Source organism: Candoia aspera, chromosome 1 (genome assembly GCF_035149785.1).
Source record: "Candoia aspera isolate rCanAsp1 chromosome 1, rCanAsp1.hap2, whole genome shotgun sequence".
In the NCBI taxonomy this organism is placed as follows: domain Eukaryota; kingdom Metazoa; phylum Chordata; class Lepidosauria; order Squamata; family Boidae; genus Candoia; species Candoia aspera.
The window spans coordinates 179,361,403-179,385,466 of NC_086153.1; the positions used below are offsets into that span (position 1 = coordinate 179,361,403).

The window sequence follows — 24,064 nt, forward strand, 5'->3', positions numbered from 1 at the left end:
GCTCCACGTCTGTTGCTGGGGTGCGATGTGGGGCGCGGGGTCCTCCGCTGGTTTCGGAAGGTATGTTGCTCCCTCCCGCGGTCGGGTTGCCTCCGTCGCCATCTCCTCTTGGGGTTGGAGCTGCGGCTTGGGTCGGGTGGGGTGGGCGTCCATGGCTCCGGGAGTCCGCAGTGCCTCTGGCCTCGGTCGGTCCTCCTCTGTTTCTTGCCGTGCGGCTCGCCCTCCTTGCCCGCGTCGCTCCGGCTTCATCTTGCTGGTCTTCTCGCCGTCTATTCCTCCCGCGGCTCGTTGTCGTCCGGTGGGGCTCGGCGAGGCTGAGTTTATGACTCTCAGCTTTATGTCATGCGCTGCCTACCGTTGAATAAGGCTCAGACACTGGTTCGGTGGATCAGGCTCTGGTTTATTCACAGCGCAGGTACAGCGTCGGGAAAAAAGCTGAGAGTGACAGGAGCGCGCCGGTGTGGGGTTTAAATACCCCGCGCCGGTCAGCGCCCCCTCACTCGCGGTCACGTCACCCCCCTTTGTCCAATACGTTGCCCTGCCGGTGGGTGAGGGGTTGCGAGGCCCCGCTGGCGTTCCGGGATCGCCCATCATCGGGTTTTCTATTCATCCGGTGATTGCTGTCAGCTGGGCGATCTCCGTTGTATTAGCGCTGATGGCTTGGGTGTGCTCTGTGATCCGTTTAGCTATTGTTTGTTGGCCGTTAGTCGTTGTGAGTTGATGGCTACTTATCTTGAGCCCCTTCTCCTGTTTCCTTGCTATTGTCATGTGTGCCATTGCGCTGATGGCTTCAGCTCAACGGCACTCATGACAGCTGTAATCCACAAGATCTGGAGGACACCAAGTTGCCTACCATTGTGTGGGTTGGGTTGATAGGATTGTTTAGTTCCTCTCTCCAAGAGTGAAGAGGACTCTGACATGGAGAGGGGATGGAATCAGAGGCTGGGTCCTGTGCCATGGCTCTAGCTGCCTCTGAGGTTGAGTGTTTCTGAGGCTGGAAACCCCACCAATGGTAGCGTTGAAAGAAGGAGAACTGGGGCTGGGCAGAACCCAAAGGGGAGAGAGGTTGAAAATTCAAACAACCCCAAATCCCTCCTAGTCCCCTGCCTTGCCCCCAAACACTTTATTTATGCCTATGATTATTTTTACTAATGAGTTGCCTTGTTTTATGGTTCTTGTTATGTGTTTTTTTAACATGTAAATTGCTGGGAGTGTTATCTGGAATGCAGCTGTATATAAAAAAATTAAATAAATTTAAGAAACCCTGCAGTGTTATGGTCTGGAAGGAAACATGTTTGTAACAAAAGCTCTAAATGTGTTGGTAAGAAGTTTTGATTTATCAAAGCATTCCAGCGCAGGGTTTGATTGCTTCTGACGATGATATTGAAACTCATGTAGGCTTAATGTTGACAGCTTCATTTGAATCTTTAACTGGATCTGCGTTATTGGCCTAAACCATGGCTTATAAACCAAAGTGGCTCTGGATTCATACAACATCCTAAGCCTAGCCAAACCAACCAACCAACCACATTTTGACTTAGCATGCAATATAGAAGCCCAGTCATTGTTTGTACTGAGCACTCACATCTATCTCTGTGGGCCCCAGAGACACAGAGGGCTTTGCGTAGGATTAGCATTTGATGCATGGATTGTCACTCAATTGGGTCTTCCAAAATTGAAACGTTTATGATTAGCAGCTGCTAACCAGCAGAAGGATCCCAGGATTCAGCTTAAATAGAGGGGAATTTTTCCAAGCAAAGTACTTAGAAGGCAGCTGTCTAGCCAAACATATTTAAAAAAATTCTTTTGGGTGACACTAGTGCAATTTTCTATCCTTGGTTTGAATCAATAATTTTTATAAATTTTCTTAGAATTACCACTACTGGGCTATCTGATTTCTATGTACCTTTGCTATGATATAATGGTAATATAGCCTGGTTCAAGACTAGACTGATTGATTGAATGATTGATTGATTGATTGATTGATTGAATGAATGAATGAATGAATGAATGAATGAATGAATGAATGAATGAATCTATCTATCTATCTATCTATCTATCTATCTATCTATCTATCTATCTATCTATCTATCTATCTATCTATCTATGTGGTAGCCCTAGTTTACAAAAGTGGAACAGGTACTTCCTCTGTTCCCTGAACATAGGGAAAAAGATGGAACAGTGTAAAGTATGTGATCAGTACCAGAACAAGCCTATCTATGTTTATTCAGAGTGTCTTAATGGAATGTACCCACTAGTAATTGTGGTTTACACTATATTTTAAAGTTCCAGTTTGGGAAGTAAACATGTGTTTTGTTTCATGTACTGTTTTTATCCTCTTACAGCCCAAGCCACCCAACAAAGGAAAGTTAGAAAAGAGTACAACAAAGATTTTACCGCAAGTGGACAAGGTATTTATATATATATATAGATATAGATAGATAGATAGATAGATAGATAGATAGATAGCATGCAAATCATGAACATTCAACTCTATTGTTTACTATGATTCGTATTAACATTGTTAATCTATTCACCATATTTCTATACTTGACTGTCCTCCAAGAACTCTAAAGCAGTCAACAAGGTTCTTCCCATGTTTTACCCTAACAACAATTTTGTAATGCAGGCTAGGCTGGCTGTTAAGGCTAGCAGGATGCTTCTTATAGCTTCTTCCTGGTGAAGGATACGCTTACCCAATGGCAAATAATGGTAATGGCTTTGATAAGAAAGCGAAACATTTGTACGTGAGAGAACATTCACAGTGGTTTCAGTTTTCTCCCCCTTTGCTAAGTGAGAAGGTACATTCACTCCATCTATAGTGCTGATCCTGCTCTATGGATTGGCAGCTCCATCTGTGGTGCCTACAGTGTGCTGCGCAGCCATTTAAGAAGCGTGAAACTCTTATTTAACTTGATGGCTGGGATTCAGCGAGAAATATCCAGACATATACACATCTTTCCATCTGTATTGGCTGTGCAGATTTGAAATCGCAGTCCTAATTCAGACATATTGAACTTCTCTGTTATTGAGATAGAAACTGAGGTGCAAATTTGGACATTGGACTACTCATTGTTCAATTAGCAGGTACCTGTGACTGTAGCTGGATCAGAACCTAGTCAGTGTGAACAAGGGACCTACCTACTCTATAAAACTGACCCCATAAGATCTTTATACCTACATCCAGCACATTAAATATCTAAGAAAAGAATTACCCCCCCCTTTTTTTTTTGCTCATTAACTTATGCAGTTCCTTTGCAAAGCTTAGGAAAAGTTTTTACCAAGCACCACTGCCAGGTGTGAAAGCATGGCATCTATCTTTCAGATCAACTGTAAACCACTCTGGCATCAGAGCCCACCTTTGTTCCACCTGCAGCAAGATAAGGACACTCATGTTCCAGAGCAGTTCATGGTAAAGAATGAGCTAACACCTGGTAAGAATAAACCTGAATGTTTGGAGTGGGGGTGAAGTTGTGTAGTACTGAAAATTGTTCATAAAATATCAGTAATGGCTTCTTCCCACTGTGAGGGAACTAGAGTTCTCTTGTTGATCTTTTGAGCTATTCTGTGTCGTCTTGTTATATGCACATGTGACGTGCCTGTTTCTGCTACCCAGAGAAGCAGAGTACGGGGCCTGTCTGATCCTAAACCACTCTGGCCCACCATGCTGGGGATGTGAAAAATAAATCCCATGCCAGATGGGCTGCGTTTGGGTGGAATAGTGGCAAAGATGCTCCCTCTTGCCTGTAGTACCTCTTCCTCTCCTCTTCCTCCTACTTTCCCCCACACTATGATTTCCAGTTTGTTTCCATGCAACAGCCACTACACTTATGCTATTTCTGGGATTTTACCAGACGTTCCTTTCTATGAACTCCATCTCTGACAAGTCCTCTATCTTTGTAGAGGAAATAGGGAATGGCCTTGAGGGACAGGTTGAAGAGCCGCTACCAAGGCAATGGTCAGATAAGAGGGGCTTGAGCCCAGGCCAAGAAAGTAACTTGAGAAAACATCCCAGACAAGCCCCTCCTTGGTTCACAGGAAGATAAAGGGAGGGAAGGGGAAGGGCCTTCAGACTTGCAAGATTCTGTTGCTATAACTTTACAGCAAAAGTAGTACTGATCTGCATGGCATTGGTTTCCTAGTCTGATCTACCTTGAAGGGCTGACGATCTTCATTTAAAGTGGGGAGATAAACTGCTTAGTGCATTTGGCTGGGGAAGAGGCAATTTATATTAAACATGATTGATTAGTGCACAATTGAATAAATTATTAAAGCACAATCATTTGGGTATCCCATTCCATGTATTTATTGTTCACTGAATAAAATTTAGAACAGTGGTGTGCAAATTAGGAACACTCTGTTTTGAGTGCGAAACAGGTTCTGATCATTTTTGAAGTCTTTCTAGCTTAAAACAATTCTGTTCCAAGTTTGAAACACTTCTACAGTATTCAGAACAATTTATTTCAAGCATGGTACAACTATTTCAGATTTGGAATGGGGTGTTTCAGGTTTGAATTTGAAATGTTTTGCACATCCCTGGTTTAGAATCAGGATATTATCTTCACACATCTAAAATGATTTTGATACTTCTCTTTGAACACAATATTTATATTTAATATAAATGGCTGCCTAATTTGGACAATGGACAGCTTACAAGAATGCAATCCAAGATAAAACAACCATCGATAATAGGCAACCTGGCTCACAGTCATACTCTCTCTTGATGGGACTTTACTCATCCTGTACCCAGTTCTGGGGGGAATAGCCATGTTTTTAAAGCCTTTCTGAAGGCCAGCAGGTTTGGGGCTAACCAATTACTTGTGTGTGTGTGTGTGTGTGTGATTCCAAAGGGCAGGTGCTGCTGCAGAAAAGCCATGCCTTCTGAGTCCCATCAAATGCCACTGTTACAAGGAAGGGACCCAGAGGGTGCCCACCTTATGATTGGGATGGGTAGATGTCCTTGGAGAGAGGCGGTCTCTCAAATTTAAGGGATGTATTAACCATTTCTCCATAACTGGGAGCTGTCGTCAGATCTGGACTCTGTCTCCTGCAAGCCTCTATTTTCACTGACGTTCTCGTTCTCTACCTCTGTCCTCTTCCTTTCCTAGTTCATTCTTCTTCTGGCTGCTCCTCTCCACCCCCCCTTCCTTCGACTGCAAAAAGATGAAGTCTGTGCCCCATTGCAATCTGATGGATCCTTTTCTCTGCTGCCAGCAACATTGTTCCTCCCTCTGATGGAGAAGTGAATTTGGTGTGCCCTCAGGTGGAGGGACTTAGAATGTCACATGAGTGGGGGTCCCCGGTGGGCAGCTGAGCTTTTCAGAGCTCTTGTTGTTTGTGTGTTTGAAGAAATCGTACCATCTACACCTTGATCTTGTTGATGCAGTTGACAGCAGCAGACAATTCAGAAAGATGGTGTACTACCATAATTCTCATTCAAAGAAGCCAGAATTGATTCTGTACAATTTGATAGCTATGTTGCATGTTTGAGCCTGTGCCAAACATCCCCCCTAACCTCCCATTTTTCCTCCACAAGGAGAATATCTCTGTCAGAGATCCAAGAAGCGTAAGGTAGAAGACACTCCAGAGAGTGATCAAGGGGCTGGACCTTCAACTTCGAAAACAAGACCTGGCGGTAAAAAAGATCGGGAAAATTTCAGAAGCGCTCTTATTAATATCATCATGTGAGTTCTTTTGCAATTTAGGATGACAAAGCTGCTTTCCTTCCCCATTGTGATAGATGCTTATTTTTAAAGCTTCAATACCAAGTAATGTATATCAAAAGAAAGAACCCTGCTGACCTAATTCTCTTGCTTTCTAAAAGAGGTCTGCATCAAGATCAATTTGCAGACTGATGGTTGAAGACGGATGGTAACAAATTGTCATGTTTGTTTTGTAGGCAACCAGACTTTATTCCAGAAGAACAATTTTCAATAGAAGAAGCAAAACCTGGCATGTCAGAGTCCAGTGCTGCGATAGAGAAAGATATTTTGGTAAATCAGGTCATGATTTCCTGATTGGAAGGGAGAGAGGCTTGGAATGAACATCAGGACTGAACAAAGAGGCAGAATCGAAAGTCTGGCTCACTGTGTGCACGCGCCTGATAACTGTGTGCATAGCTGACATGCACAAATGTTTTCATTCTTTGTGTTCTAAATCAGCACAATCAAAACCAGAAGTAATGTGGATTTCCAGTGGAACTCATTCTTATGTGCCACTGCTGTGCTTTTCTAATTTTGCAGAAATATTACTATTATATTCGCCATGGAATAGATACAGAACATGTGGCCCCAATGGAAGACTCATGGCTGGAAAATGTCTTAGCTCTAGTACCCAAACATTTGAAAGTACTCAGTGAAAGTATCTACTCACTCTCAGATGAAATGAGGGAGGACTATCTTCTTAGTGTAAAGAAAGCAATAGGTATGGGAATTGTGACTCATTTGTTATTTATTGAATCAGAAAAGAATCAGATTCATGCTGTCACTATATTATATTTTTACCCAGTTGCTTTTATATTATGTTCTGGAGATCCCTATATTTCCATGGCAGTATCAATTAAAAAATGATGGAACAACATTCCGGGAAAGCTTTTCACCTCTGGTTCCTGCCAGCTTCCTACTATTACTGACCACCCCACGTAAAAGCCAAAGATCGGAGGATTAGGGTACCCAGTTCCTGGGAGATGCTGATGTGTTCCTTAGAACTTATTCCCAGAATCTTTTCCTATGTAAGATTTCTTTGGCATCTTAAAGGATTCCTCTGCCATGTAATGGCTTGGGCGTTTGAAAAAAAATATCACTATTTTAGCCTATAGAATGATAACTCTGAGTAGGAGTTAACACTATGCATTCTAAATGGGCATTATTGTTGGTCAGAATGTCTTGGAAGCAGGCATACATTCAGTCAAAAAGCAAACAAGCAGAGGTTTTCTTTGGAAAAACTTTCTGAGCTTAAACTTTATTTCTTTGTTGGCGATCCCTACCACTTATTAGGACACTGTGAGACTTATTTCTAAGCAAACGTTAATAGATTGCAGTGTTAGTATTTTTTTTACCAACAAATTTTAAGTTTTTGCTAGTTTAGCCCTTTTCATAGATACTTTTTTAGTTTCTTCTGCAAAACATTCTGAAATCAACTGTCTATGTATTGCATGTTTTCAGTTGTTCCTATATAACACCTTTGAAGTCTTTAAAAATAATTGGTTCAATTCCTTTGGCTGTTTTTATGTTCTGCTGAGCTCATTTGTGTTCTGGTCTGTTTCTTTTAATGCCTTCTTTTAGTTGACTTTGTTTTAAGAGATCCCAGGGAAAAGGAAGAAGCCAAGAAGCAAGTTCTTCCACCTCATCGTCAAGAGTAAGAAAATGCTATTTCAACATCTTAGTCTGCAAAGCATTGCATCGCAGGCAAAACATCTGAAGCAGTTGCATAAGAATGCACTCCTCTGCATGACTGTGTGAGAACAGGCCCAAGTAAATGCTCTGTGCCTCTTTCATGTCGGCATGCACAGGACTGCCTTTTTAAGTAAACACAGACTATCATTCACTTGATTCACAGCTGCCCGTTCTACCTTTCAGGAGATCTCCAAGGTCTCAGGCAGAGTCTTTTCCAGCCACCTACTTCATATCATTTAACCAGAGATGCTAGGGATTGAATCTGGGGTCTTTTATGTGCATAACATGTTCTGGCAGGGCCTCCGTCAGCAGGTCAAGATAAAAACCTGATTTCTGAATAATTTAAAAAAGATAGCCAAATAGGAAGGTGGCATGGTTGATTAGAAAAAAATAGGTTATGTCAGACCAAATATTTGTCTGACAGCAAGAACAACATTGTAACCTGTTCTAATCAATGAATAGTCCCAAATACAAGATTGGAACAATAGTGAGCCCAGTGCTTAACTATCGTTACCACCAAAGGCTTACAGTCCCAGTGGAGCTACCGTTCCGTCCAAGTTTAGTAAAGAAGCTGGTCTTCTCTGAAGTCTTACCCACTTACTAAGTTGAGAGAATCTGCAGACTTCGATGTGTAGGAGAACACAAGACAGTGCCAGGGCTCTGTAATTTCCTGCTCTAAGGGACCTTAGACTGTGCTATGGTGATCGGGTAAGAGATATGAATTACTGTTCTAATTCCAGACTGAGCAGCATTCCAGTGATTCATACATCTAGGTACCAGTTAACCTCTGATTCATGTATTTGTAAACAACATATTCAAAAGGCAGAAGTAAGATTTTTAAAAAACCGTGCAGTTTTCTCCTAGAACTCAGAATGCTATATGGTTAGTTATGATGTTTTAAGAATCTGTTGAAAAAGAATCCTTCCTTCCTCCCTTCCTTCCAAAGGCTAATTTATCCAAAAATGGCAAAATACACCCCCCTCCAATTAATTGCAAGAGTTATTGCTACAAAATGAAACATAGAGATACTCTGTTGGTTGAAGTTAAACTCAGGGCATTTTAAGTTACGTGTACACAATAAGAGAAGAGCGAATCACAAACCTTTGGGAATGCTTGTTTGCTTGTATAAGCAACAACAGGATTTTTCTTCAAAAGAGCATAAGCTGGCAAACTATATATTTTATGATGCATGTAACAATACATGAAAAGGGAATTCCTATAGAGCCCAAGGGAGTCCATTATCTTCCCTTCCCTGCTGTCCTCCCACACCAGCTTTTTCACAAACATGCATGCATGTGGAACTCATCTGTTGAATGTCTTTATGAAAGACAAAAGTGAATAGCTTCCCTTCTGAATCCAACAATCCAAGATTTGTAGCCAGAATATCTGGGAGCAAGACCTACAGGATTTTCCTCAGTGCTTCTCCCCCAGCATTTCTCTTTGCTGGGATGAAGGCTTAGCCTTACCGGTACTAGGTTGCCCCTAGACACCTCCCTTAGTATCAGCCAGGCTTCCTGTCCCACTGACTATTTTCAAAATACGATTTTAAGAAAATCAGTAGGAAACTGGTGGGCTGCAAAACAAACACTGATTTGCTGGTTTGCACAAATGTCCCACTGGGATGGTGGAAGCTATTTTGGGAAGCTAAATTGTTTTCTGGCCAATGGATAGTTTTTGACTGGCCATGCCCACTGTGGCAAACAATTTGTAAATAGGTATATTGTCACGGCAGCCATTTTGAGAGTGTAATACCAGACGTCCTCAAGATACCAAATGTACCTCTATCCCAAGGGTTTGCTCACTCTGATCTGGATTGTAGAGAAAGCCCATCATAAAGATCTCTAATTGGATTCAAACCAGGTCCCTGGAAACAGCATGACTGGCACTATCAGTAAGGCTTGAGTTGCCTTTCTTCTCCTTGGTCTTGATCTTATATTAGACAATTATGTATGAAATAAGTATGAGATGATGAATGGATTGTAACTTACTGTAACCCCAAATTTATCTTACAAGTATATATATTGGATTGCTGATTTAGTTTTGTTTGACGTTGTGGATTGTTAATGGTTAAGTATGTTTTGTATTAATGGCTAAGTATAATGCTCTGGTGAGAAGTTGCCTTCAGGGTCATGATGGAAAAGCAGCATATAAATAAATGAATCACTGAATATGCCAGAAGCAGAGAGGAAATTTAAAAGCTCCCATTGAGTTCTATAAGGATCCTTTACATTGCTGAGCAGCTTTCCCCAACCTGGGCACTTTTCAGATATCTGGACTCTCTGGGTGGTCATTGCTGAGAAACCTAGGGTGAAAACTGCCCATCTTCATGGTTCCCAGGTATAGGAAAGCTGTTGTACAGTCTGCAACATGCATATAAGGGGATGATATCATGTCTATCAATAAAGATCATGCCCTGACTGACACATTTCCATACCTAGCTTTCTATAGCTATCACACTAACATTATACCTGCACATGTCTAATTAATGTGGTATGGTCTAAGAATTCATGAGGGATTTTGATTTAAAAAAAAGGAATTTCAACAACCTTTCTTCCTTTCTTATATTTACTGTTAGAATAGCATGTTTAATTTCTAACAAGGCAATGCAATTGGCTTTACATGAAATTTAAAACTTACCAGTATTGAATAGATCTGTGGCACTGCAATTGTCTCCTGGGATTACAGTACTGATTTTTATTTTTTATTTTTTTTTTCTTTAGAATGGAAGTAGTGCCAAAACCTTGGAATAAGTCCTACATTGCAGCTCGCAACTATATAAAAGAAAATTTGTATGCAATGAATCCCACAATGATGGCTGTTCTGGATCTCTGGCAAACAACTTTTAAGTAAGTAATATTTTGAATGCATAGGTCAGCCTTACTCAAGCAGGGCACCTTCAGAGGTATGAAGTTTGGTTTCCAGAATTTTGGCAGTTAAAGTGCAGCTGTGTGGCAGATGCCCAGGTGAAAAGAAGCTGGTACTGTATAGAAGTCAAGTTTCATCAATGAACAGGCCTGCAACTAGGGTCTGTGTCACCCGGGGCAAACATGGATTCCGCGCCCATTTTGGTGACCCCCAGCGCTCATTTTGCCCCCCCAGTGCGGCGCCCAGGGCACATGCCCCACTTGCTCCCCCCAGTTGCGGCCCTGCCAATAAAACCGTGGAATATGTACATACAAGTTGTCTTTTGTAAGTTATTATGGAAATGGGCAGATTTTCTTGCTACCAAAACTCCCTCCCTCCCTCCCTCCCTCCCATGATGACTGTATTACTCAGCTTGCCATTCAATTTGATTCATACATAGTTAGAGTAGAAAATCTCTTTAATGGATTGTAGTATGCACTACAGTGAAAAAGTTGCCAGTAAAGGTTCCTGCACTTTCCCCAAGTTAAACAGCCCATTGAACTCAACCCCTTCCCCCTTCTTCAGTATGCAGCCCCCCTTTTCGTGCCAGTCTGTTCAGTTCTGGGCAGATGTCTGCAACGGCTCTGCCGGTTGACCTTGGATGCCAGAGATAGTCCAAACAAGATGCTTTCACACTCCTGGCTTGTCCCCCTCCCACTTTTACCGACTCACAAGTCCAGACACCTGTTGGCTTCATTCATGCATGCGAATCTGATCAGATGTTCTGGGAACGTTTGATCTGGGAGCATAACTCCCTTCCTTCCTTCCTTCCTTCCTTCCTTCCTTCCTTCCTTCCTTCCTTCCTTCCTTCCTTCCTTCCTTCCTTCCTTCCTTCCTTCCTTCCTTCCTTCCTTCCTTCCTTCCTTCCTTCCTAAAATTCATCTTTATTAAGTTTTAACTGAGAAAAAGCTCAAGGCTGATGTAGTAGAGGCATCCACGGTGGGGGAAATGATGACACGTACATTATGATTTCATCGCACAAATGGCATGACTTACATACTTGCATCAGATATCACAATGCAAGTACATAATTGGGTCATTTGTGTGATGGCCTCATGATGCCTTTGTCATCATTTGGATATCATTGTAGCTTGTTAAGGATGTCTGTGGGCTGCAGTCCTTGGAACTAAACAGCATTGAACTGTTTATTGTTGAGAGCCACCCAGAGTCAGTTGGAGTCAGGCATCTAAATTGAATTAACTAAATAACTAAATACATAGAACTGGTTGATGACCATAGTTTGCAGGTAGCACAAAGCCATAATATGATTTATTTAGTTTTGGTTTAATGCAGTGTGCAAACTCAGCCACTGCAGTGTCTAAGCCATAATTTATGGCTTAGTGTAAAGAGAGCAGAGTTGGATTCTCTTCTTTGTAAACATGCAGAGCATTGAGGTGGAAGTTGTGAATAAATGATTACTTTCAAATAACAAATGGGAAGAATATCTACCATGTTACTATCTTGGCTCTGGATTTAGTAGATCCAATTGCAAGTAGTTGATGATCTAGTTAATTTCATTCTCAAGTGTGAACAATTTTTTTTTGAGGAGCTGCATGTGTACACATTGTTTCTAAACTGCTGCCCTTCCCTTTTTTAAGCTTTCCAATATTGTCCTAATCATGGTGGGAATCTAAAAATAGTCACATTTAAATGTAAGACACATCTATGGCAATAGTGTTTTTCATATGTCCAAGGGGCAGGGAGGAACTTATTTCAGAGTACAGCCCTACAATAACATAGCCAGGCTCTGAATATCTATTGTCTATAGACAACCCAAGGCTTATGTATAGGCAAAGATCATAAAAGGAAAGAATGGGAAGATTATGCAAGCACAGATAATAATTTGCTGAAAAGAATAGATTGTTCAATATTATCCAAAATACTTGAGTCTAAATTCCCCTGAAATCAAGGAAAGTACTTCAAATGTATAGTTGTTGCAACTGATGTGTAAAATATAAGTAACAATCTTTGTTAGGATAATGTTGAATAGATTTATAAATACCAGGGAGTTTGCCCCAAATACTTACTTTTGTAACAAGCCAATGTATGTAATGACATGTGACCTCAATTTTGGGGTCCCCTTGAACAAATCCTCTTAGAATAGGGATCAAATCTAATACTCATTTGGACCAGCCACCATTCTCTGTAACTCATTCCTTCATCATTTGAACAATGAAACTGAGTGCTATCTGGTCTTTTGATTGAGGCCAGATATTATTACAGGAGGAGTATAAGTTTCATTATTTGGGCCCACTCTAGTGTTAAAGTCACTGACACATACTGTGGCTGACTTGGGATATCCAAACATCAAATCCAAAAAATAGTATTTTTTTTCCGGTTATCATTAATTTGACTCACCAGTTGAGAAGCCAGGAGGTAGATTAGAGACTACACTCATCAGATTTCAAGGTTGATAGAGCCACACATAAAAATTTAATGGACATTTGATTGAAATGTAAATATAAGAAACCAAGTCCTCCATGAGCCTGACCATTTTTGAACTAGGAGTAACCTGGAATACGTATAGTATAAAGCCACCAAGTTCTAAAGACTTGGATTCCCAGCTTTCTTGAGCAAGGATAATTAATCTAGAACACTGAAAAATCAGGAGTTGCATTTTTCAACATGCTACTCAGCAATTTTCCAGATCATCCAGTTTTTCTCTGAATACCCAACAACTTCAGGATTCTCTTCTGATAGATGGTCTGCCAATGTCAAAGGCTGCTCCATTGTGTTCAAGGACCATGACTTCCATTGCTGGATTATCATCATTCTTCTTAAGGCTCATCTTCAAGAATGACTTTGGCATTCATTCTCCATCAGAAGTTGAGTGACGATTAAATTCAAACCATGTTCTCTACAGTCAAATTCTGAGTTACAATTTTCATGACCAATAAGCAGTTTCAAGGACTTATTAGACTTATTTTCTCAACACATCTCTGTTAATAGAAGGGATTGGAGTTTGATAATTGGTTATCAACAGGCCCAGATCCCCACAACTCAAGCAATTTGCAAGATTTATATATCACCTTCGTAATTTTGAGACTTCTGTATCTGATCTTCAGAATTCCTTGGTAGAGAGGTGAAGTGTAACAGATTTTTGAGAGGAATCATTTTTATATAATTAAGTTAAAGATTGCTTTAAATCTTCCAGTCTGCAAAGAAGTTCAGCTTGCTACTCATTTGGAAGCAGACTTCAGTGAATCTTCTTTAGGGAAGATCCTTAGTGAGAGACCATTTTGAAGGTTCTTTGAGGTTTAACTTGTTTCTTTGTTTCAAGGACATCTTATCAGCCTCCAAGCTCTTATTATAGTTGTTTACTGCTTTGAAAGTGATTGAATTGGAATGAAGCCATCTGCTTGATTCTGGCAGAAGAAATCTAATGCTGGAGTCTTAGAAGACATGGCTTAGATAAATTTGAAAAAGTGCCAGATATCTTTAGAAGCATTAAAGGAGTAGTTGAGCAATTAAACTTTAACAAAATTTGATTGCTGTTACACACCCTTGGAAGTCATCCCACCATCTCCAAGACACCAAGGGGGCATTTGATAGTGTAACAACTGACTCAGGGAGAAATTAATTGCTTAGTGTGAAAACCATTTTTCTTTTATGAACAAAGTTGTTCTTAGCAAGGAGCATGATTCGGTTGGTTGAAGAACACAGGCATGGCATATGGCCTTCATCAAAACAGTTGGGGAACTTCTCTCTGCTTGGACAAATATCTAGTTGTCAGGTTCTTTATCATCACACATTTTGGGATTTTACTTATAATAGCACCCTTATTGCCCCTTCATTCTGTTTCTTATGATAGCGGTTTAACAGATGTGGGAGCTTGCTTAACTTTTTAGTGATAACAGATAGTTTTTGGAGAATTAAGGTCACAGTTTCAGCAATTAAAAGGCATAACTTTATTAAAAGTCATAACCAACTTTATTGGTTTCCATAAAGTTGACTGAAGATATTTCAATCAAAGGTCTCTTGGATTTTGCTGCAGGAAATGATCTGTTTCCTTTCTGTTGCACTACCGTTAGTGACGGCCTGTTCTCTGAAAGCAGTGGGGGAGAGAGAGAGCTTCAAGCCCCCATACCTTGGATTGTCTCATAATTCATCAACGCTTACAGGCACAAACTCTCCACCTGGTATAAAATACTAATTTTCAGCTGTTTTAAAGCTGTATGAGGGCTTTGCTATCTAAAGCTTCTTCCCCTTTCCAGTTGTAGGCTGACACATTTTGCCAGTAATGAAAGTAACAATTATGTACCTGCTGGCACTAATATTTATGAAGGTAAGGTGATGATTCTCTGGTGTTATAGTTTGCAGATCTGTATGCACAAAGAGGTAAGAGCCTTGGTTCACCTTCCCTCGTGTGTCTTCAATTCCTCTTTGCATCTGGGCCGTTTTCCTGGGAGGCACAAGATACTGACTAAAAGCGGCTTTTAATGAGGAATCTTTAGTCCAGCTGATTCTTGTAGATAATTTTGTAAAAAGGTACGAAATAGAATGTTAGTCTACCCCAACAGATCAGATGAGGAGAATTTATTTTTCCTACTAGCAAACGCATCCCAGAAGTCTCCAGAAGGGTGGCTGAATTCTGTTGCTACTTGGAGGCTCTTGGTACAGCTTAATATTCTGAATTTTATGTACATAAATTTGACTGGTTATATGGAATTGTATCACAAGTGGCAGTATACCATTTAATATTTTGGATTTTCTGGGTGTTTCTGTATATACAGTAAGTATGTGTATTTAAATGCATAATATGTTAAAGAACTTCTGGACTTTGAGTGTTAATCAAATAAAGTAAAATGAAGCTGTCAGTCTTTAAAAATGAAAACTAATTTTGGAGGTTGCAATTTCAGATATGTAGGGAGGAATGTGTTTTGTAATTTGTTTTTTATCCCTGTAGTTTTTCCTGCTCCAGATTACTCCCATGCTGCTCTTCTGTCCCCACATTCAGTTTCAGATTTGCATTTTACAAGAGTAATGATGCTGAGATTTCTCTTCTGTAAGGCCTTCAAGAAAAAATGATTGGACTCTTTTTTGATATTCATAGTATTTGTGAAGAATAAACTAATATCTGGACCCCTACTTCGATCAGGGACTATTTTCAGATAGTAATTTAGATATTGGCATGGCTTCCCTTCAAGAGCACATTTATTAGTTAAAGCAAGCAGCCCTGAAAAATTTCCCAGACATTCCCAATTCTGCTTTCCCATTCCCTGAAAATGAAACAGCCGTGAAACTATTGCAACCAGAAGTGGTCAAATGAGATATTTTGGTTGCGCATGCCATGGTTAGAATGAATGTGTTCTTAACTTTGGAGATGACCTGTTGCTGAGGCCTGAATCCCATTCCTTAGAGAGGAACTGATGTTATGGCTTATTCACAGAAGTGTTGGAAAGGCAAGCAGATATTCTCAAGCTGACAGATTTGTAGGGATGAAAAAGGTGTCATTCTATGCATAATAGGATTATAGACTCAGAATGTAGAAACATGATGGGTTTTCTTAAAGGTCCTGATCCTCTTTGAAAACTGCCCTACATCCTACCCCTTTTCATACCCCATTTGCTCCATTTTCAAGGTAAAGATGATCTATTAAAGAGAGCTATTGGCAGCACCATCTATAATAAACTGCAGTGATGCCAAAGTAATGGCATTGGGCATTATGCCATCATACAAATGTGATTGCACTCTTAGTCACAAAGTTCGACACCTTGCAATATTATGCACCAGGCCAGACAGTCAAGTTCCATTTTTTCACAGTTCCTGAAACAGTGCATCCTGAATGGCATTTCTTTTTGCCTCATCTTGGTTTCCTGTGAATATAAGACTCACTCTGAAGAGGCCTTCAGGCTTGTCTAAGATCCCTGAAACATTGTTGGGATAGAGGTGTATTTTTCTACTTCATTTGGAAGCACAGAAGATTTAATAAAACGTCTCTTTTGATTTTCTGTGCTTCCAAATGAAGTAGAAAAATACATTCCTCTTCACAGAGCCTATTTCACATTTAGGACCGACATTTGAGAGAGAGATGAACCAATGCGTGTTTTGAAAAAGTAGAGAATTTTAATTTTCTCGTGACAGCTTAGTTTCTTCTCTTGGGAGGGGAATATAAATTTTAAAACTCATGTTTATTAGGTAGTAATCTGTAATGCTGGTGAATACAGGACATGGCTTGTTCTTACTTTTTTTGTGTGTGTGCCTTCAAGTCAGTTTTGACTCCTAGTGACTGCCTGGATTAGTCCCTGCAGTTTTCCTGGCAAGATTTCAGAATCTTGCCATTGCTTTCTTCTTAGGACTGAGAGGGAGTGACTGGCCCAAGGTCACCCAGCTGGCTTCATGCCTAAGGTGGGACTAGAACTCACGGGCTCCCGGTTTTTACTTTGGTACCATTATCCCATACACCAAACTGGCTCTTGTTCATACTTTACCATTTAATTAAAAGGAAATTAACTACAGATGGTATATCTGGGCATTTTGGTATCTGCCACATCTCTGGATGGTTGCAAAGTAGGCTAGGAAGCGGTTGGCCCAGGAGATCAGAAAAATCACACACCAGGCATTTCTATAAAAATAAATTTATTTACAGAAAGCACAAAAACATATTTACAGGCTTGTGCATTCATACACACTCAGAGCTGAGAGCGGGAAGCTTACTCAGGCTGCAAGGCTAAAAAAACTAAACAAAAGTCCTGCAAGCTGCCTTCCCCTCAGGCAATGCAACGTGGTAGCCAAGAGTAGAAAAAAAATGCCAACACAAATGGCACTTGGTCACCACTCCAGTTCAAAATATGTCAATGTGTAAAAGATTAAAAATGTCAAAGTCTCACTGAAAGTGGGATCTTGAAAGAATTGGGTTTTCATGTGAGACTTCATGCAATTTCCTCACAAAGTTATTGTTGCTGTATTATGTTTATTCATTATGATGCTATTTCCAAGATTCATTGTTACTGGATTAAAATGAAAATGGTCCTTTTGTTTTATATCTGTCCTTTGAGCTTTTCCAGGAAAATCTTTATCCCATTAGAGAAATTGTTGTTTATAAATGGTTGCATAAAGACTTTGTATTGCAAATATAAATGACAGCTATTGTTTATAAGAGAGAATTTGAATTTCTAACTTCAAAGTGTACCATGGTTGTCATCAAGGCATGATATTACACTGGGGAGAAATTTAGGATACGGTGCTCTGAATGGACGGGATTACAAAAGTCAAAACACAGCACTATGTATTAACCCCACATGTATCCTCTCTGTCTTTATGGCTATCAGGAAGAAGTGGAGGGACTTGAAATAATATGAACACCGGAGATGTATCAATATTATAGTACATGTAGATAGACATTGTCACTGTTTATTAACAATAATGATGGCTTCAAACTTTCTGAAAGGTTTTCTATTTTCTGGCAATATTTATAGTTTCATCCAAATGTCCTAGCAGCATCAGAGATTCCTGATGAGTTTGGATTTCTGCACAGAATTCAGTTATGTTGAACTGAACTGGTTCTTTTGTTAAGTGAGTTGTGGATTAAGTGGGCAGCTGAACTAATGGATCCACTAAACATTTATGGGTGAAACAGCAGCTTCATAATCTTCTTTGGATTTGAGATCCCCATCAGTCAACACACTGGATCCCTGGATACATTTCATTGATTGAGCATACTGTAACATCCTACAGAGTAATAAATGGCAGTAATGCTCTAAAAGATGAAATGTCTTCTGACATACGTTACGGTCCTGTCCAGAGGTCACTGCTTGTTGACACGAAGTAAAGAAACTTTTCTGAAAAATACCAGCATTAAATTTGTCTGCTTCTGAAATGCAAAGAGTTATTGGAAGGTAGCCCAGAATAACAGAACACACTGTGTAAGTCTGCAACTATGCTACATGTTGAACTCAGAGTGGAAAATCATGTGCAATTGCAATGAAAGATACAATATCATTGAACAGATGGAAGCAAAGACAGGACAGGACAGGACAAGAAGAGACGAAGAAACTGTTTGATATTCACATCTGATCTATGAGGGGATATACCAGTGGGGACCCAGGAATCACTTTTTCTTGTTTTTCCTTCCTTTTCCCCCCCTCTCTGTTTCTAGTTTGGCTGTTGATTCTTCACTTCGTAAGGCTGTATGTGCGGCTGAGGTCTATGCTGTGATGTCCTCTAGTTGCTGATAAGTAGGTAGGGCTGCAACTGAGAGGCAAAGAAAGGTTCTTTAGAGAGGTGTAGAAGTGCTATGGATTCTGCTTGGTATTATTTTTTTCTGTAGTAAAAAAACCTTCATAAAATGCAAATAATAAAGAAGAGTAATTAGGCCTCTGGAATCTCCTGGATAAAAATGCAGTTGGGTTTTGTGTGTGTGTGTGTGTGTGTGTGTGTGTAGAATAATGAGTGGCTTAATAGCTGAACGGAAGAGAGCTAAACTTTTCTCCTCCAATCAGAACAATACTCCAAGGTTGCTTTTCCCTTAACAATACTTGTAGAGACTAGGTTAGCTGCATGCTCGGCCAGCTCCTACCTCAGACAAATGCTGATGGGACGTGGTTATAGATCCTGTAGTCAAATGGGTAATGGCATATTTGATAGGCTTCCTCCTCACCATAAATGGGATTGGGGAGCAGTCATTTCCTGCCATTTTAATTTACTTTGGATTTTTAAAGAGTCCCCATAAGCTTGATTAGGGTCAAGGCCATCATGGACAGAGGCCACTTCCATGTTTCACATTGACCTATGTGGCCGTGGAGGGGGTGGGGGAGCTAAAAATAAAACAAGCAGCAAGAGGAAATTTCTAGAGTAGTCCTGTTTTTGTGGGGCTGCTCTAGGACTTCATCTCTGCACCAGCAGCAGGAAGGAGATTTGGGTGCATCATGGTTTACCCTCACTTCTGTGTTTGGATGAGATAACTGACTGGGTCAGTTTAATGTAGCCCCAGGCAACACCTAAGGACTAAAATTAACCCATTTAACTCTAGTGCTTACTGGGTCATGGTGTTTGCATTACGTGTTAAATCTGCCCATGACCTGGCTAAGCGTGTTGTGTCAACATAGCTTCTTGTGCGTAAAATATTTTGGTTCATAGTGTTCTCCTTAATTTAACATACTTTAATGCACTTCACCTGCTTTAATGCAGGTATGTTGTAATGACCCCTGGGGCAAAGCAAATAAAATGTTAGATTAGTAATACTGCAGATAGAAAGATGACAATTAAATGTGTAATTGTATAAATATTTACTTTTCACTCCCTGTTCTCATTTTGAAAATCACTTATTCCTCACTTCCTTCTAGCCTTCCCGATCTGATGTCCTCTAGATCTGCTAGATGACAACTCCCATTCTGGCTCGGATAGAGTAGAATTGTAGTCCAGCAAAACTGGAGGGCATCTAGTTGCAAAAGATCAGTTTGTTCTGTTAAGTACAGTTTATTCATTACCTCAGCCTGCAAAATGCTGGGATCACGCAAATGAGTATTTTCATTCTGTCACATTCAGTAATGAGATGTAAAGCTGGCTTAATATTGAATGTATGCAAACAATAGTGATAATAAAGAATTCAGGAAGAACTTTAGTAAGATTAATAGCCAGAAATGTTCACCCCGGGCTGTTGGTGTGAAGGCAAATCAGGCAAAAAGTGCTTAGCTTGTTTTGTGGAGGCAGTGCTTCATTCTGACAGCAAGAGTCCTGAAGGAGCTAATTGTTGTCAGAGAACATTATCTTTAAAATATTTCCAGAGCTGTGCCTGATCACATTTCTGTTCCTGATGGGGAAAGGCCGTGAAACATTACCATTATTCGTTTTAATCAGCAGTTGAGCCAATTTCCAAGTGTGGTATTTTTATCCCTGCAGCTCAGATTATTTTATTAATAAGTATATATTGTAGCAAAAGGAAGGATGAGGAAAAAAAAACATTTTACCATGCTTAGTTTTGTCCTGTTAAGGTTTCAGATAGTAATGTCTAATAGGGAAGCTTAATTGAACTGTTCCTCTTTTGTTTTCTGGAGTAGAGGAGCGTGAGACACGTTTATCAGACTTTTTTTTTAAACTGCAATTTGTAGCTAATCCAGTAAGATAATATCTGCTTTAATAGCTAATTTCTTTAAGAATGCTGAAACTGACTGTCAGATTTATTCTCTAAGCTTCCTTTATTCAGTGCGCTCTGACAAATATCCCTGCAAGAGAAATAATTTCTACCTCACATTCCTGACGTGCTTTGTGTAATGTCCTTGATGAATGGTAGCTATAGGCTTGCCTAAAGGGATGCTGTGATTTTGTGGTCCTGATTGCCTTTTTCTTCTGAAGAATGTTACTCCTCTTCTCCTTAAGAGCCTTAGGGTGTGTGTGTGTGTGTGTGTGTGTGTGTGTGTCTGCAGAGAAAGGTATCAGTGCTGAAATAGATATGATAGAGAACACAGACTATTTGTCCACGTATCCCCCATACTCACTCCATCACATAGATCCATTTTTGCCTTGCTATCTGGTCCATGCACATCTAGAACAAGAGCATCAGCAGGGCCCAGTGAAGGTGCTGCCACCTGGCTAACTAAATAAACAAAAGGTTTGGCTCACAAAGCACGCATAGAAGGTATTTGCATGTTAAAGCAAATAAACTCTTTTCATTCCTATGGTCACTGTCAGTATTACTTTATCCAACAGAAAAGTGTTTGTGGGCTAGTAACAGAGAAGCATTGGCTATAGGACATCTTGAATAATTGAATGAGTCGTTATTAATTAATAGTCCTTGCTTCCTCTGATGGCATGTTCTGAATGAAAAAAGGGCTCCTTGAAAGAACTGTACATGATTTGAGTGGCACTTTCTTGATTCAAAACTTTAGTAAGCTATTAAATGACCCAGGCACAACCTTTCCTGGACTGGAATAGCTAGGCTTCCGGGATTTATGTCCTAATGACCTTGTGAACAGATGACTGCAAAGACTGTCTAGAAGTTGGAACTGGGGCAGAATACAGCTTCTAGCTTCTTTAGTGGACAGTTGCCACCATCTCTCAATGCATTAAAGATCCAGCTGTTCCCCTGGGCATAAGGGCTAGAAGGTTAAGCACATTCTGCTGGTTGATTGGTTTTATTGCTTTTTTCTGTTGTAAGTTGGGAATGATTTTTTTCGACCTCAGACATTTGTTATTTTGATTGTTGGCTTTATTTTATTATTTGGTGTTAACACTTGTACGCTGCCCAGATTCATTGCTAGGAGATGTGGTGATATAAATAGTGTAAACAAATAAATAAAATATTTTTTCTTTACTCACTATGGTAAATATTTTCTTATTTTTCTTTCCTGACACCATTAGAGTCTATTCTGAGGAGGAAAGACAGATCTCCCTTTTGATCATTTCTTGTTTTCTTTAACTTTGTTCATCCAGGATCTCTTAATAAATGCCTTTGAAACCGATGCACAATGGGCTGCAGTAAATTTCATTTCATTGGTTGAATGTTGACGTTTTCCTGTGACCATAACAGATTTCAAGGCATTAACACTCTCCAAACAGTTCTTTGAATACAAACATGTTACAAACCATACAAGTAACTATAAACAAATGCTGTGAAGAAATAAAGATGTATAAGATTTGTTTGAAGTGTTATTTAACTAATTGATTCATCTGAAGCATCTTGTTCAAGCTAGATGCTGTTTCATTCATCAATATTCATGTTAAGATTTGGCTAAGACAAAGACTGTAATCCTAAAATAACTCCTGTTCGCAAACTGTTGGTTTCTTTTTTTACTAGGCTATTTGTAAATACAAAAAATGATTGGAAAAACTAAAAACTGGTGATCTGCTAAAAGGACATAAAGTACGATTGCTTCAGTTTGTATTTAGAGTACTAAATGGTAGGGCCATGCTGTGCTTCAAAAAGTGCGTCAGCGTGCAAACATAGCATTTGTCTGCAACACTTTAAGGAGCATGGCTGCCTGAAGGTATTTTAGACAAATGCTGTTTTGTACCCCCGTGCTCTCTGAAGCTCTTTTTGGAAGCTGAATTTAAAATGCTGCTGAGCCCTACTAAATTTCAGTGTTCAGTCTGAATGAGAATTAAACTGGTACCTATGGACCATGGCAATCTGTTCAAATAGAAGAACGTTTCAGTAACTTTATTTTTTAAAAAGTGTGAAAATATGTTCACCACAGTATTTTTTTTGTCACTCTCACAGAAGTTTGCGCTTAATTGATAAGGTAGCATTTCACACTCGTTACGAATCAATGGAACTCTCACTCTTCCAGAACATGCTATTAAGACAGATGGAAGCTGCCAAGGATACTCTTTTTAAAAAGTAAGTTCAAATATCTATTTAATGATTTATGTCCCTCAGACTGAAAGGATGGGCACAGCTAAAGTTGTGGCTGAATATTCTCAAGCTGTCACTGAGCAGAGTTTTCGGCCAAAGTTGCAAGACTAATTTTAAGTCAGACGTGTTTGCCAGGCTACAGCTTCCTGCATTTGACATCAACATATCACCTAACTCTGTGTACTATTATTATAAGTTCCTTATTTGATATTACTTGTTACATTTTTTGTCCTGAGGTTTTAAAATATATTTTTTAATTCTTTGTGCTATTCTGATATGTGTAAACCACCCAAAATCCACGAGGGGGAAAGCAGTAGATGAATCACATACATAAAGACAAATATAAAGATTAAAAAGTTCAGTAATAGTGACACCTGAAATTTCTCCAGAATTTTAAGAAATGTCACGTTTTGCTTTGGAGAGATTTTAGCTGTATCTTGCAACTTAACCTCCTTTGAAAAGACTTCTCTAGTGGTTAAGGCAATGGGCTAGAAACCAGGAGGCTGTGAGTTCTAGTTCTGCCTGAGGCCTGAAAGCCAGCTGGGTGACTTTGGGCCAGTCCCTCTCTCTCAGCCCAACCCACCCCACAGGGTGGTTGTTGTGGGGAAAATAGGAGGAGGGAGGAGTATTAGGTATGTTCGCTGCCTTGAGTTATTTATAAAAATAATAAAGGTGGGATAAAAATTGAATGAATGAATGAATGAATGAATGAATGAATGAATTTTGGATTGCATTCAGTGGTTTCATTCCATTGATAGATATTGTTCTCTTAGTGGAGGAGTCTCTTAATACTGTGGAATTTTAGGCATCTAAAGTCCCCTTCCAAGAATGGAGGGGCTCTGTATAGTAGATCTGAGCTATGCACAGTATTGGGGAGAAGAGTAACAGGACATCTCATTATGTCGGAGATGCACCTTTGCCTTAGTTTCGAATGTCAGAACTGCACTGGAAGCCCTTGTTAAATTTTGTGGGGATTAGCAACGCCTCTTGTTAAAACTGAATGTTGTGACCATAGGGGGTGTGAGATAAGCGATGAAGAAGGAACCACTGAAAGTGACCCAGTCCCTTAAGCAAGGGCTATGGCTACGGCTACGGCTCAATCCCGCAAGAGATGTTGGGAGGGAGAGTGCTTGACATGGACCAGAAAGAGGGCAAGCTCGCACAATTTAATCACTCTTGTCTTTCTCAACCACCTTGATTCCAACAATCAGCAGGAAGGCGAAAGCAGGAAAAAAATGGAAGAGTTCTACATATTTTCTTTTAGTGTGTATTAGTTTTTACTATTGTAATTATACTTTTTAATAAAATCACTGTGTATGTGTATGTGTATGTATATGTATATACGGTATGAAAGGTCCCCTGGGCAAGCACCAAGTCACGTCTGATCCTTTGGGGGGACGCCGCTTTTGCGACGTTCTCTTGGCAGACTATAGAGCGGGGTGGTTTGCCATTGCCTTCTCCAGTCGTCACCTTC

The 24,064-nt window shown here is 40.0% G+C and overlaps 1 protein-coding gene across 1 annotated transcript in view; it reads left to right on the forward strand.

Annotated features, from left to right (window-relative positions):
• The first annotated feature begins 3,307 nt into the window (after positions 1-3,307).
• The window catches only part of DNAH7 (dynein axonemal heavy chain 7), a 152,509-nt gene continuing 131,752 nt past the window's right edge, over positions 3,308-24,064 (forward strand). The window contains exons 1-7 of the mRNA XM_063304672.1: positions 3,308-3,434; positions 5,537-5,684; positions 5,900-5,993; positions 6,243-6,423; positions 7,284-7,356; positions 10,115-10,240; positions 22,456-22,575. Coding sequence (XP_063160742.1) covers positions 3,308-3,434; positions 5,537-5,684; positions 5,900-5,993; positions 6,243-6,423; positions 7,284-7,356; positions 10,115-10,240; positions 22,456-22,575 — 869 coding nt within the window. The remainder of the gene's footprint in view (positions 3,435-5,536; positions 5,685-5,899; positions 5,994-6,242; positions 6,424-7,283; positions 7,357-10,114; positions 10,241-22,455; positions 22,576-24,064) is intronic.